Below are 14,839 nucleotides of genomic sequence, written 5' to 3' on the forward strand. Positions count from 1 at the left end.
TGACATTCCCAACTAGACATGTACGATGTCGGATGAACTTCATACTTGGCAAGATCATGGAAACCACTTGCCTTAAGACCCCAGTCATGTTTGGTACCCATTCGACAAGTTCACATACCAATGTCCTTGGCCGATCCACATTTTTCCTTCACGTACATACGATGCACATGGAAATTTGGGCATTTGACCTTCTCAACCGGACATACGGCATTGGATGCACTTCATACTTGTCAAGATCATGGAAACCACTTAACTTAAGACCCTTGTCAAGTTTGGTACAAATCAGACAAGTTCACATATCAATACCCTAGGCCGATCCATATTTTTCCTTCAGGTATGTACCATGCACATGGAATTTGGGGCATTTGACCTTCCCGACTAGACATACGGAGTTCACATACCAATGTCTTAGGCCGATCCGTATTTTTCCTTCACGTACGTACCATGCACATGGAAATTTGGGCATTTGACCTTCCCGACCAGACATACGATTTTGGATGAACTTCATACTTGTCAAGATCATGGACACCACTTGCCTTAAGACCCTTGTCAAGTTTGGTACCAATCGGACAGGTTCACATATCAATGTCGTAGGCCAATTCGTATTTCTCCTTCACGTGCATACCATGCACATGGAATTTGGGGCATTTGACCTTCTCGACCGGACATACGATGTCGGATGCACTTCATACTTGGTAAGATCATGGAACCCACTTGCCTTAAGACCCCTGTCAATTTTGGTAACCATCGGATAAGGTCACATATCAATGTCCTTGCTTTGATTGGATTCAATTTGATTAAATTGAGTGGATGTAGAGATTTGAATAGAATGAGTGGCTCCTCTTATTTGAAGGCATTCTGTTTTAGACTAATTTTTGTAGTTCCCTTGAATTTACATCAAATTATATACTATGGAATCCAATGTTAATATGATTTGGTTCAATAATGTTTGCATCACCTAATGTGGTTACATATTCTTATGTATAATTTCACTTTTGTTTTGCCATAACAATATACCATATATCGTATCCTAATGCTATTATTTCATTTTAATTATGGTGGCAACTCGTGGCTAATGTGACACCAAGCATGCTAATGATGTGGCATCAATGGGGATGATGATGTCTCATGCTCTAGCTTCATGTGACAGCATGAGGTGGCAGTGATAAGTGAGGTGGCAAGGTGATGTGGCAGCATGAGGTGGTGGTGATGAGTTGGCAATGATGAGGTGGTGGTATGAGGTGGCACTTGAGTGATGATGTGGCACCTAGGGTGTCTCTGATGTGGCTTCATGAGGTGGCAGACGTGGTTGATGTGGCACCATGAGTGGGGGTGAGTGGGAGGTGGCACAGGGTGAGGTGGCAAGTCAAACATGGTCAAGATGGCTCACATGGCATGGTGATGAGGCAAAATTAATGAGTTGTTCAATCCACATGAGCAAGATGCCCACGCCCTAATGGCTACCACCACTAGGCTTGGTGATGCCACAAACCTACCCTTCCAAGCCTAATACCAAGCCTATCTAGCCTTGGTATTTGGCTAGGGTGCCACTTTTTTTCCAAAACATGGGGATTTCACCTAGGGAGGCCATAATTGATGCTTTCCTCACTTAAATTTGACCAAAATTTTGTCCTCTTATTCATCACGTGGAGGACTACAAAATATGTGATTTTTGGCATGTTTACTTATGTGCACAAATTACCAAGATTAATTCTTATTTTCTTTACTACTCCTCTAACAAGTAAAAGTAAAAGTAAACCTGACAGCTCACAAAATCTAACCGTTGGATTTGGGATTTGATGCTTGCGCCACATATCCTTATGTGTGTACTAACCCTCTACCAAATTGGATTTGACCAATTTTTTGACAATACTCAAAAAATACAGTGTGCACCAAAATGTGCCTTTTTTAGGTCTTTAAATTTTATAAATAATTAATAATAATTATATAATGCATTCAAATAATTACCAATAAATCAATTTAAGTCTACACTATGTGAGGAGAATACATATTAAGTTTCACTATCATCTGATGCATAATGAGTGAGATATTAAGAAATTAATATGATGGTGTTTGTTTGTGACAAAGTGTGACGGCCCCTATGAATTACCTGCACTGCGCCACAATAAAATTATCATTGTGAATCTCCAATTTTCGATCAGACCATACCATTGTGTGCAAAAAACCATGTGTGATGTATTGACTAAATCCCTAGGTTAGATTTCCAAATTTGTGTGCAAAAAGGCCTGTTCCCCCCCCCCCCCCCAAGTTTGGGCACTGAACCAAAAGTGGACACCCTTGGCTTGCAACCACCCTATTAAACACATTGCTTTACAAAAATGATAGTTTTGACAAATGAAGCAACCATTTTAAAATATTATAAGATGTTCCATTAGCATTGAGGTAATTTCCATGATGCCAATAGCATGTTAAAAACCTCCAAGAATAAACCCAAAATTCCTGGATAGAGAGCTCTTGAACGCTTTTTGAAATTTCTTACATTGAATCCAAAATTTTTAGATTGAGAACAAAGACCATATAGATAATGTGATTCACAATATATTACAAGATTGATATAAAGCAAAAACATGAATTTAGTAGATATGAGTGGAACATTGGCTAATATACATGCGATTTCCAAGATTAAAAATTTTGGACTACATAGCAAAAGGATGTATTTGCTAAAGTCATAAAATTACTATATAGAAAAAAAATAATCTCCTAGATGCAAAAGATTGCAAAAGGACTACTATATAGCAAAAAGAAATTTTCTTAGACCCTCTTCCAAAAGAAAAATTACTATATAGCGAAAAACATAATTTTCTAGGTGCAAAAGTTTGAAACTTGACCACTATATAGCAAAAAGAAGAATTTCCTAGATCTTAAAACTTGGAAGGGGATTGTTATATAGGAAAACTTAGAATTTCCTAGATTCGCAACAATTACTATGTAGAAAAACCATGGATTTTGCTAGTTAGACAAACAAGTTTCTATATAGAAGCCTTATGGTACGTAGGAAAATGAATTAGCTAGTTAGAGAGCCAAATTTTGCTATTTCTAAGTAGCAAATCACGCAAACTTTACTAGTTATAGTGTGCTTTCCTATATAGTAATAGGTTTAGAGTTCCTTGTGTTGCGTAAACAAATTTGAGTGAACATTTAGCCATAACCTCGGGGGTTCACTCATCTCATGTAACCCTCTCACGTGAGTTCAACAGAAGGATATATTTAATTTTTAAAATTTATAGAATTTAACTTACATAAGGGAGTATTTTAAATGATTTTAGAAAAAAATTACAGATTTGTATTTTAAAAGGGTACATTTTATTAATAAAAAATCTATGGATAAAGGATTTTACAAATAAGCCTTGAAAGCACTCATATAGAGAGTTTATACATAGAGACCCCCAAAGGCCAAAACTATTTCTTCATCTCTCTATTCTTCTTTCGAAACCTTTCTCTATCTCTAGGTATAATCGCAATCAGTCGAGTAATCTGTTCACACTTAGGACAATCATCAGTACACCTCGTTTGGATTGAAACTCGACTTAAATGAATGAAGTTCTTCGTAAAGAAAATACCATAACCGAATCTCCCACTCACAGCAGCAAATATGAAACGCCTTCCATGCCAACTCTGATAAGCTTCTTCCGTCTGTATTCGTCAGCTCCCTCTCTCACAACAATCACTAGAGGAAAGATCCAGCCGGAGCCGAGAATGCTTTCTGCCTTTGTACGTATCATTTTAGACGGCAAGTTGAGCTTTGACAAAACGTTGACGCATCTGGCTGTGCCACTGCTTGGCTGTGGGTCGAACACCTGGCACTGAAGTAGAAGCAGCCGCAGCCGATGTGCACTGAGCAAGGGGCTTCAAGCTAGTGCGCAACCAAGGATGGCTTAAAATTTGCTCCAAAGTGAGCCTTTCGGAAGGGTCTTTAGCGAGTATTCCCTGCAGTAGATCCTTGGCTTGGGAAGAGAGAGGGTGATTTTTGAGGTTGAGACAATCGTGAAGAATAGCTTGGTTTGTCTGTTCAGGGTCGTCATAGGAGAAGGGAAAGGTGGCTGTGAGGACTGTGTACAACAAGACCCCCAAGCTCCACACGTCTGCCTTTTGATCGTAGGTTCCTTGAATCACTTCAGGCGCCATGTACTCTCTGGTGCCTTTCATCTCCTTCAAAGGCTGGTGATAGCGAACCGCCAGGCCGAAGTCTCCCAGTTTCACATCGCCTCCCAACGTCAAAAACACGTTCTCCATTTTGATATCCCTGTGTATCACCCTCTTTCTATGGCAAGCCAGAAGCGTCCCAGCCAAGGTCCTAAGAACTTTTGCTGCCGCGGCCTAGGAAATGCTCATTAATAATACTAATCAATGTCAATTCATTGAATATAAGCATCAAGCTATATAGATCAAATATCATTTGCATGGTTGTGCATAGGTATTTCCTTGTTTTGACCTTGAACCATGCATGAGTGTTAAAAAATGCATCGGTATGTTCCTAGGATATGTGTGTGTCTCTGATGGTAGTTAATGTGAGGAAGATCCATGTGCTCACAAAGTTTTAGGTGGATCCAATATCATTTGCATGGTTGGTCATGCATATTTCCTTTCTTCTTAACCATCTCATGCTATGGGATCTACAATGCCATGCTTTTTGAGTCCTTTTGCTGATGTAGAAACGAGATGGGCATCACCTAGAGTCAAAATAGGCCAATTACCAAATCTCGGTTGGTAATCTCTTCTACCCGTTGCTCCATTAAATCACATCATGCATGAGCATATGTTGTGTGTCCGATGGGTATGATATTTTGCACCAACTTGAATGTGAGTAAAATTGTCATACAAATGTTACAAAACTAGATTTAATACCCTAAGCTTTAAAAAAAAAGTCATCGTTTATTACAACAACGTTTTTTTCTATGCTGTCAAAATTTGAATATCAAGAATATGAATAGTCAATATATGAAGGGTCTGACATTTTGATGAAGCCTGAATAGTCAAAATATGAAGTGTCTTAGATTTTGAAGAAGTCCTTCAAGAAGTCACCTAGTTTAAATCTATATGTGTGAACCATGTATGACTTTACAATTGCTCCACTATTATGAGAATTTTGTTATCTATTATGAGTACTTAGAGACTATTGTTCTATGAAATAGACATTATTCAAGGTGCCAACTAATATTTAATATTGTCCATTCCTTGCATATCCATAGTTTCTACTATTAGATCATGCTATAATCAATCTTCTAATATGTACTCAAAAGTACTAAAGTTAGAATGCTGATTAGCATTCGTGTTCTCTAAGTACATTTTGTTATTTATCTAAATTTTTCTCAAAGGGTCTGGTTTCCCTTTAACACTTTCTTTCCTTGCATCTATCAAACTCTTGTTGGAAAAACTATCTTGCATGTTAGATTCATCAATGCAATGACATGGTAGATGTTAAGATCCACAAAGTACAGTCGTCGCGAATGCACAATAATCAGTGATTAGAGATGATCAAGAGGCATGATCTACTTCAACTGACAAGATCAGGGAGTTTGGTCCCCAAATACCCCAAAGCCAAGGATTGCAGGCAATGTGCACATGGAAGGAGTACAGCTCAAACTCAGGGAGTTTGATCCCCAAATATCCCAAAGCCAAAGATTGCAGGCAACATGCACAGATTGTAGCTTCCAGCTAACACCCTAAAGCCAAAGACTATAGGCAACGCGCACATTTCAAGTCTACATTCACGGAAATAGCCATGCCAATGAAAATAGCCATGAAAGGAGTACAGCTCCAACTCAGGGAGTTTGATCCCCAAATATCCCAAGGCAAAAGCATCCAGGCAACGCGCAGGGTTGCCGTTGATTGTCTCACGGAAGCTAAGCCTCAGCACTCCAGGTTTTGGGCCACGTTCAGAGGATTCGAGCCCTAAATGGCCTAAGGCGTGAGGGCGCTCAGGGAGTTTGACCCCCAAATCATCTAAGCCTAGGAGGCGTGAGGCTAACACAAGTACTCTTTGGAAACTGGTTAAGACCACCTCCTAATTCGAGGTTTATCCCAAGCGCTTAGATATGGTCGACACAGGTGCTATTTTCACTAGTAGGGAGAGATGAAAAGAATAGCAATATGCCTTGGCACCCTTCAGGCCCAAGAGCCTTTGGTTATTAAAGAGAAGGAGAGTGCTAAAAGGAAAAGGGTTGGCCCTCCTTTCAAAACGTGACTTGTATAAAAGCCCAAAGTGTTGACTTTGGTCTTCATTGTTGTTTGCACAAGTTTGAATACAAGCTCCCTCTTCTCTTCTAAGAGAGTGTTTTAGGTGTTCTCTTGTTTCCATTGTAGTTCCCTTGTGTCTGCCACTCCATTCCCCTTCACTCTCCTTTTCCCTTCTCCTTCTCCCTCCCTTCTCCCCTCTCCTCTCCTCTCTCCCCCTTCCCTCTTTCTCACGTGGAGACACATTGCAACAATGTGGAGCCGCTTGAGTGACACTTGCAGACAACTTGTGCCCCACATTGCTCTCATAAGGAGTAGCTTGGAGTGGAGGCTCCATCGGCATCTCTTCAACGTCCCCACGACACGTGAGTCACCATTGAGACCCACCACATTTTTAGCGCTGCTGTAGGGGCTCGGGGGGGTCACTATGTATAAACCCTCTATATCATGTGCGTTCAAGGCCTATATTTAAAGTCCCTTATCTGTAAAAAATTTCATTAATAAAATGTACCCCTTTCCTATACAAATCTGTAAATTTTTTCCAAAACTATTTTAAATATTCCCTTATGTATATTTATTTCTGTAAATTTTAGAAATAAAAAAAATCCTTCTGTTGAACTCACGTGATAGGGTTACATATGATGAGTGACCCCCCCGAGTGTAGCGGAGAAAAGGTATGCTTTTTATTTGCACCTGTTTCCCTTGGATATCTACCCATTGCACAAGTGTTCAAGCTTAGCTTGGAGCTTGTTAGTGGAGTTGTAGGAGAAGAGCAAGGGAAGTGAGAGTGAGGACAAAAAAGTAGGAAAACTATTTTTTCTTGTTGGAAAGTCATTTGGAGCATTTGAAGCTTGTTTTTTATGCTTTTTAGTGTCCTAAGTTGATAAGAACTTAGTGTGTATGATTGCTAAGGAGTGTGTGAGGTCCAAACCATAAAAAACAACAAAAATGTTGATTCTTGCCAAATTTTGAAGTCTGTGGCTTTAGAGCTATCTTGTCGACTGTTGCTATTTTGCTAGTCCGTCGTCGACGTGGTGAACCCAATCCCATGCCCGTGGTCATATCCGTATCCCTCCAACTGTCGTGTTACATCTATCATGCCACCCATTGCTATTTTCATTCCGTCGATCATCGCTATTTTTATTCCATCGCCCATTGCTATTTTCACTCTGCCAATCGTCAGATCCACCTACTTTGCCGCCTGTCGCAAATTTCAATCCCCAGGCCCGTCGTGCTATCCGTATCTCACTGACTCATGATCCCACTACCCGTTGTCTTGACCCTATCCCTATGCCCGTCGGGTTACCACTAGCGTCTTATCCCACCGAACATGTGGCAAGATCTATCCTGTCGATCATCTCGATACATCTATCCCACCATCTACCGTCATTATTACTCCACTGCCTAGTGTGTTTCACGTACTCCGCCACCTCTCGCTATACCTATATCCTGCCACCTGGTGCGATACCCTATCCTTCGATCGTTGCTATAGAGTTATCCCACCAACCGTCACGATACCTCTGGGGTAGCCAAATAATTAAAAAATTCCAATACCTCAGTTCAGCCTGAGTGTGCTCAACTAGAGGCTCTCCAATGTCCTGCTTCAAATGCCAGGGCCCACACTTCTTGAAGGAATGTCCATACACCCCCATTGCTCCATCCATGACCAAACCCACACCCTTGTGTTTGGGGTGTGGAACCAAGCATCTATTCAAGGACTATCCCACGAGGAGGCCAACCACCCCAATCCTCCTGCCAAAGAGTACCAACCTTAATCTGCTTAGCATCGAGTAGGGCCAAGTGGTCGCAGTGCCCCATCACGAGGATGCAAGCCAAGGCATTAGGCAAAGCAATGAGGAAGCTCACAAGGAAGGGTAAAGGATCCCTATTGCCCAACCCCGAGATTCCCCCACATCACCTACCCCAGTCAAAGAAGGCCATTTGAGTAGGTGACGGCTCCAACCAAGTACTCATCCAAGACAAGTTTGATGAGGAGACAACTACTCTTGCCACCTCCTCTGCTTCCGAACAAGCTTCCACCTATGGTGACCTTAAAGTGCCTTCAAGCCTAGAGGTAAACAATCTAGTGCGAGCCCAAGGCTTAGCACCCTCGCCCTCCTATAAGGAGGCCTATTTGGACCCCGGTCCTAGAAAAGCAATACGTAAAAGATGCCCAAAACTTTGTACGGGACTACCAAGAGAAGTTCGAACATCGACTAAAGGCCAGTAGAGGGTCGCATACTATTCATCCATCCCACTTGATGGGACACCGAGGGACGAAAATGCTCAAGGTGCTGGAGAGAGGGTGGAGGAAGAGGAACACCTCAGCTTCAAGCAGTTAGAAGCTCCAGATCTCATGCAGAAGATGTTCCAAGAAGACCTAGTGTTGCGGAACCTCCAGGAGGAGGGAGACTTATACGGCTTCAAGGACATACTATCCCTGGAAGAAGAAGCTTCACAAGAACCCTGTGATAGTGCCGGGTTGGCTGCCTTCCTATTGACAAAGATGAAAATGCCGATTGCTTCCTTGCTAAGAGGAAATCCCATCCTATGGCGCGATATATCCAATTTGATGAATAGATCGCCGCTCTTACCCCCGTCCCTGTGCCAGCCCTAATCCCAACCAATGGTCGCCAGAAAAAAGGTAGAATCTACTTAAGGTTCCCATCAACAAGCTAGGTCAGTACTTCGAGGGTGATGACACAAACGCCGCTATCCCCATAGTCTATCAAAACTAGAAGGTTGAAGCCATTGTGGATGGGGGAGCGGGAGTGAATGTCTGCACCAAGGAATGTTGGGTGAAATGAGGAAAACCCGCACTTGAGCAGACCCATCTGGTAGTAAAGTTAGCTGATGGGGGACTGTCGAACCCCTAGGAGTGCTGAGACTAGCATAATTATTAAGGTATTTGGATTCATGTGCCCCATCAGGTTCGTAGTCATGGACTTCATGCAACAACTGGTATATGAAGCTATACTAGGCAAGCCCTTCTTGCGAATGCGTGGACTCGTATAATGATAACATCTACTTGCGGCACGGGGAGCAAACCATGAGAGTGGACTTGCACACCTACAAGGCCCACCCATTGTTAGGAATCTGACAGAGAATCTGATACTATTGCCCGAACTAGCTCTATAAAGCTATTCCAATTCTATGACAAGCAAGTAGATGAGAAGGAGTCTGATGACTTCTGGTATGCACCTCTCACCGAGCCAGAATTCTTGCAAAATTGGATGCACATATTAGCCAATATAGATGTCCCAAAAAGAGCAGGGTTTCAAATCACCACTCTAGAGCTTGAGGGTCCAACCTTGATAGTTCCCCTAAGAATGTTTAACATGATCAAACCCCAAGAGGTAAGCAAGGGAACCATGAGGGTAAAATCAGTCACTGGTTGTCCTATGTAGGTGCCGCAACTACTCACCATGAGCTCTCCAACTGGGGGAATAGGGCGAGTAAGGTATCCTCCCCCATCAGCTCTATAAGCACAATGGAAGAGCTCCCTTCAGGTCCCAAACCCCTTGTATCCAAAGGAACGGCTAGGCAAGCAAGGCTAAGGCCAAAAGGACCACTGCTTTGGTAGAAATAGAGGAGGAAATTGAAGAGAAAGAGGACCTATGGCAGGTACCAGCCCATCACAAGGCCTACACGATTCAAGATCGTAAGATAGTATACCAACAGGTCAAAAGGTCTCAGGAAGACGGATTTTCTCAAGGGTAAGAGGGGCCCAGCCTTGATCAAGGATGTAAACCTAGCCCTAAAAGGGCAAGACCCTCAACCTATATTCATCACCGATGAATTCACCCCCAATGAGGAGAATGCCTTAATAGCTCTCCTACAAGAGTACAAGGAGTGCATGGCCTGGAAGTACACCGACATGAAAGGGGTGCTTGCCGTAGTAGTGTAGCACACAATTCCCATGCTAGAGGATGGCAGGTCGGTACGTCAACGCCCCTACCCCATGAGTCCTAAATATGCACTTATAGTGAGGGAAGAAATCCATAAACTCATAGATGCAGGATTCATTTATGAGATTGAGCATATGGACTGGGTATCTCCCATCGTAATAGTCCTAAAGAAAACCAGAAACATTAGAGTATGTGTGGATTTGAAAAAGGTTAACGCAGCCACTGGACGTGACCACTACCCCTTGCTATTCATGAAATATGTTCTAGAAAGGGTAACCAAAAAGGAAGCATATAGCTTCCTAGATAAATTTTCAAGTTACAACCAAGTGTTAATCACGCCACAAGATCAACATAAGACCACCTTCACAACCGAATGGGGTGTGTATGTAGCCAGGGTGTGATGCCAAAAATTGATATTTTTTATTTGGCATTGGTATTGCTTTCTTCTATGTTTGATAAGAGTTTGAGTATCAAGTGATAGCCTAGCGGCTCTCACTTATTTCTATTTTCTAAGATATTGTATGGGATTGAGAGGATGAGTGGAATGGATCATTGTAAATACCATGTGTATGAATGATAAATACCTTGGTATGGGGTGAGAGTTATTTGTGTATGGGATATTATGGGGGTTTTAGAAAATAGGAAGAGTGAGCCATATGAAGAGGTGGGCTCATGTCCATGTGTTCCAATAATATAAGAGAGGCCACATGCCAAGCATGTGGAAGGCATGTGGAGGAGTGTAGAGTCAAGAGGAATCCTTCTAGAATTCCCATGTGGAATAAGGAGGATGTGGACATATGGAAAAGAGAGGGTCCCTATGGGATCCATGTGGGGAGACTCTTGACTTTCTCAATATTTTAAGAGTCTTGAGCATCCTTTGATGGGACACATGACAAGAGTAGCCAAAAAGGACATGGATGGTGACATATGGGCTTATGGATTGATGGGGAAAAGAATCTATAGGCAACAATTGTAAATGGGTGAAGGAGGGTGATAAAATCTCCATAAAAGGAGCCCTCCTCTCCCTTGTTCATCATCTCTTCCACCATTAGGCCTCATGTTGCTGTAGCTCTAGTCTCCTCAAGCCTCTTCCATGAGCCTTCTCTCCCTCTTGTAGATATTCTCTTATGTAGACTCTTGAGTCCATCTCTCTCTAGTTCATTCTCTCTCTATGAGTAGTCTTGGAGCTTTCGCTCCCTCTTGCATGTATGAAACCTCTTCTTCTTCCTTGTGTTTGTAGTATTTTGAGTTCCATTGGAGTGGAGTCTCACTCTATTGGTAATGAAGGTCACTTCAGGTTCTCTCTCTTGAGTGTCTCTTTCCTTTTTCCATTGTTTTCTCTTCCAAAGTGCTCAAAAGTGTTGTCTATTTGGCCGCTCATTGTGTATACACGGTTTATCTATTTCCCAAGCCACAAAGGGATCTCTTCCTTCCCTCTTAGGCCACCTCTATAGGACTTGGATCGTTGATGAAGTCTAAGCATGGAGGTAGTATTCTCCCTAATCGACACCAATAGAAGGAGTAGGTGTTTTTCATGATAGTTTGACCCCCTGCCAGTATTTTGCTCATAACTTTTTGCTCCATTGTCCGATTTGGACAAAAACTATATCAACACAAAGCTCTCTTCAAGGAGCATCATCCTATGTCTTCAGTTATTGTATTAGATTTCAGACCAAAAATCTATGACTCTCTATGTGTGATTGTTTCTTTTTCAGATAGTTTTTACCCCCTTTTCTTTGTTTCTTATGAAAATTATATCAGAGTGAAGCCATTTCAAGGCGCATCTAGATATGTGTTTGAATATTTTATATCATGTCTCTACTGAAAGTTATGGGTGTCTGTGTCTTATGACACTTTGGAGAGTGTTTTGAGCTAAGTGTAAAGGTGTCTATGAAGGAGGTGCAATGTTTCCTTAGAACCTACCCATTCGACCCAATCAGCCCCTTCAAACTCCTCGATATATATCAGTTCATGTCATGTTGAGCTACAAGATCTTCTTTCAACAATGTATTGCTCTTCTCTTTGGTGCGAACCGGCTTGCTGAGATGATGGCCTCTGCTGATCCTTTCCTTCTTCCTATGCTTGAGTACAACATCACTTGGGATGTTACCATCTTCATTATCATATAAGGGAGGATAGTATGGTGTGGTCTCTTGGTATAAAATCTTCTTTTTAATGTCTCTTTCCCAGTGATGAATATCTCTATCACTTAGTTTGAAAGCAACAGGAAGTGAAGAGGTGCATGAAGTTTATTACCCCCATCTTCATGTCACATCTTTTTGGTGGAGACGCCAGGTATGTTTGGTATTGGATTCATCCCACCTTACTAAATGGTCTCGGGTGTGGGGTGTACTTGATTGCATGGTATGCCTAGTATAGGCATGTGTTTTCAGATGTGATAAAAGAAGATGCCTGGAAGAACTTTGTTAGAAGAGATTGCAGCCCATTTAAGAGAACTAGAAGATTGTGAAGGCGATGCTTAAGCTATTCACACAGTCATCATGATCATATCCTTTATGTTTGCACTCTTGAATACATTGGTGAATCGACAATGCCAGCAGCAGGCACAATGATAGATTCATGCACTAACAGCTTGGTGTGAAGAAGAGTTGAGTCTTTGGGTAGTTTTTGACTATAACAGTGGAGTGGAATTCTCAATGCTTTCAACTTCTTTTGCTATGCAAATGATGAGGAGTACAATATCTTGAAGTTGTTATGTGCACTTCCAATTGTGAGAAGGGTGATTATTGAATCCATGTATACACAATGTTTTCATGGTGCTGGTTGGTCACTTATTTTTGAAGATTTTGTTGAGGATCACATTGTGGAGGGTTTTCAACAAGTGGTTATGCTTAATAAGTTGGTCTCGGTATACTAAGGCTCTGTGGGATATTGTTTGGATCTTGTTTGGGATATTATTTGGATCTTGGTGTTTCAATTTTGTGTTTCATCATGGTGAAGATTCCAGTGTTTCGAGGGACCCAAGGGGAAGACCCGGAGTCTTATCTTCAGGATTTTGTTTGAGGATGCCGACTTTCTGGATGGATCGGGTGGAGATTTTGCCTAAATTTCTTGAAGGTGTAGCCTTGAGTTGGCATTTGCATTTGATTAATGCATGACAACCTAGAGCATCAAAGAGTAAAGATAGGCCTCAAGATAAGAGTGGGATCACTTGTTGTGAATGTAATGAAAAATGCCACTATTGCCTCGAGTGTCCTAGATTGAGAAAGAAAGAAGAAAAACAAGTATCCTTGTTAGAAGCTTCTTTGGGGGATGAGGAAAGAGAGGTAATGATGGCTAAATGGGAGCGTGGTAAAGCAAAAGAAGAAGAAGAAAGCAAGGAGAAGTAGATGAGAAACATCAAGAAGCAGAATGCCATTTTAAGAAAAAGAGGCATCTAGAAGGAGAATGAGCCTGCGAGACTTTCCTTTAGGACAAGGCATTGGAAGCTATGACTTGTTGTCCGACCTTGCATAAGCTCCATATCCTCTGATGCCACTAGTCCAAGCATGCATCTAAGTGTGGTCATCTTCACAACCGGAGAGAATATCTCATCAAAGTCCACACCCTTCTCTTGCTTGAACCCTTTAGCGACCAAACGGGCCTTGTATATGGGCACATCATCACCTGTGACCTTCATTTTGTAGACCCATTTACATGGCAATGCTTTCTTTCCATGTGGCAAAGCAACCAAGTCCCAAGTCTTATTTTTCATAAGTGAACTCATCTCTAATTGCATAGCATACTCCCACTTGCGTTGATCCTTGTGCATCATAGCCTCATTATAGCAAGAAGGCTCCCCGCAATCAGTAAGCATCACATAGTCTACCCCTGGAACAAACCTATCAGGCGGTCTAGACACTCTAGATGATCTTCTCAAGGGCATTTCAGCTTGCTGTCCCACCTGCATATCAGCCACATTTGGCTCATCATTTCCACCAATAGATGATACATCATCTACCCTTGATTGTATACCTGTGGGAGTACTTGGTGGTACCATTTCTTGCACATTTGGTGTGTGGACAGCTTGCTGTCTATCAACATATGCAGGTGGATTCACATCCTAGAAAGTGATTCTCCTCATTTCCACATCCCTCATGGGTGTCTTATGCATCTTCTTCTCATTGAAGACTACATCATGGCTGCATATGATCTTCTTTGCTTCTGAATTCCAGAGACGATAGCCTATCTCTCCACTTTCACCATAACCCAGAAAGATGCATTTCCTAGACTTAGGATCTAGCTTCTTTCGAAGCTCTTTTGGCACATGTGCATATGCCTCACATCCAAATATATGCAAATGAGAGTAAGAGGGATTCTTGCCACTCCATGCCTCTTTAGGAATACCACCATCCAAACTCTTACTAGATGATCTATTGATCACATGCACTACAGTCTTCATTGCCTCAGCCCAAAAACCACCAGCAAGACTTGCATTGGAAAGCATGCATTGCAAACTTTCTTGAATGGTACAGTTCATATTTTCTACAACTGTATTTTGCTCTAGAGTACGAGGGGATGTGAGCTCCCTCTTAATCCCATGTGTATCACAGAAATGTTGAAAGTCATGAGAGAGATACTCTCCACCATTGTCAGTCCATAGGCATTTAAGCGTTCTACATGACTGATTCTCAACCAAGGCCAGCCATTTCTGAAATACCTAGAACACATCACTCTTTCGAGCTATAGCATAAGCCCACACTTTCTTAGTTGCATCATCAATGAATGTCGCATAG

The 14,839-nt window shown here is 41.9% G+C and overlaps 1 protein-coding gene across 1 annotated transcript; it reads right to left on the reverse strand.

Annotated features, from left to right (window-relative positions):
- Window positions 1-3,744: 3,744 nt before the first annotated feature.
- LOC147881893 (serine/threonine-protein kinase PEPKR2-like) lies at window positions 3,745-4,254 on the reverse strand. Its single transcript, XM_087401471.1, has one exon. It carries the CDS (start codon window positions 4,252-4,254, stop codon window positions 3,745-3,747), a length of 510 nt encoding a protein of 169 aa, XP_087257597.1.
- Window positions 4,255-14,839: the final 10,585 nt, after the last annotated feature.

This window comes from Dipteris shenzhenensis, chromosome 30 (genome assembly GCF_047967505.1).
Source record: "Dipteris shenzhenensis isolate YYH24624 ecotype China chromosome 30, Dip_SZ_1.0, whole genome shotgun sequence".
In the NCBI taxonomy this organism is placed as follows: Eukaryota; Viridiplantae; Streptophyta; class Polypodiopsida; order Gleicheniales; family Dipteridaceae; genus Dipteris; species Dipteris shenzhenensis.

What these genes read in the sequence shown, in the direction of transcription:
- LOC147881893 (XM_087401471.1), bottom strand. Translation starts at nt 4,254, where the DNA reads ATGGAGAACGTGTTTTTGACGTTGGGAGGCGATGTGAAACTGGGAGAC.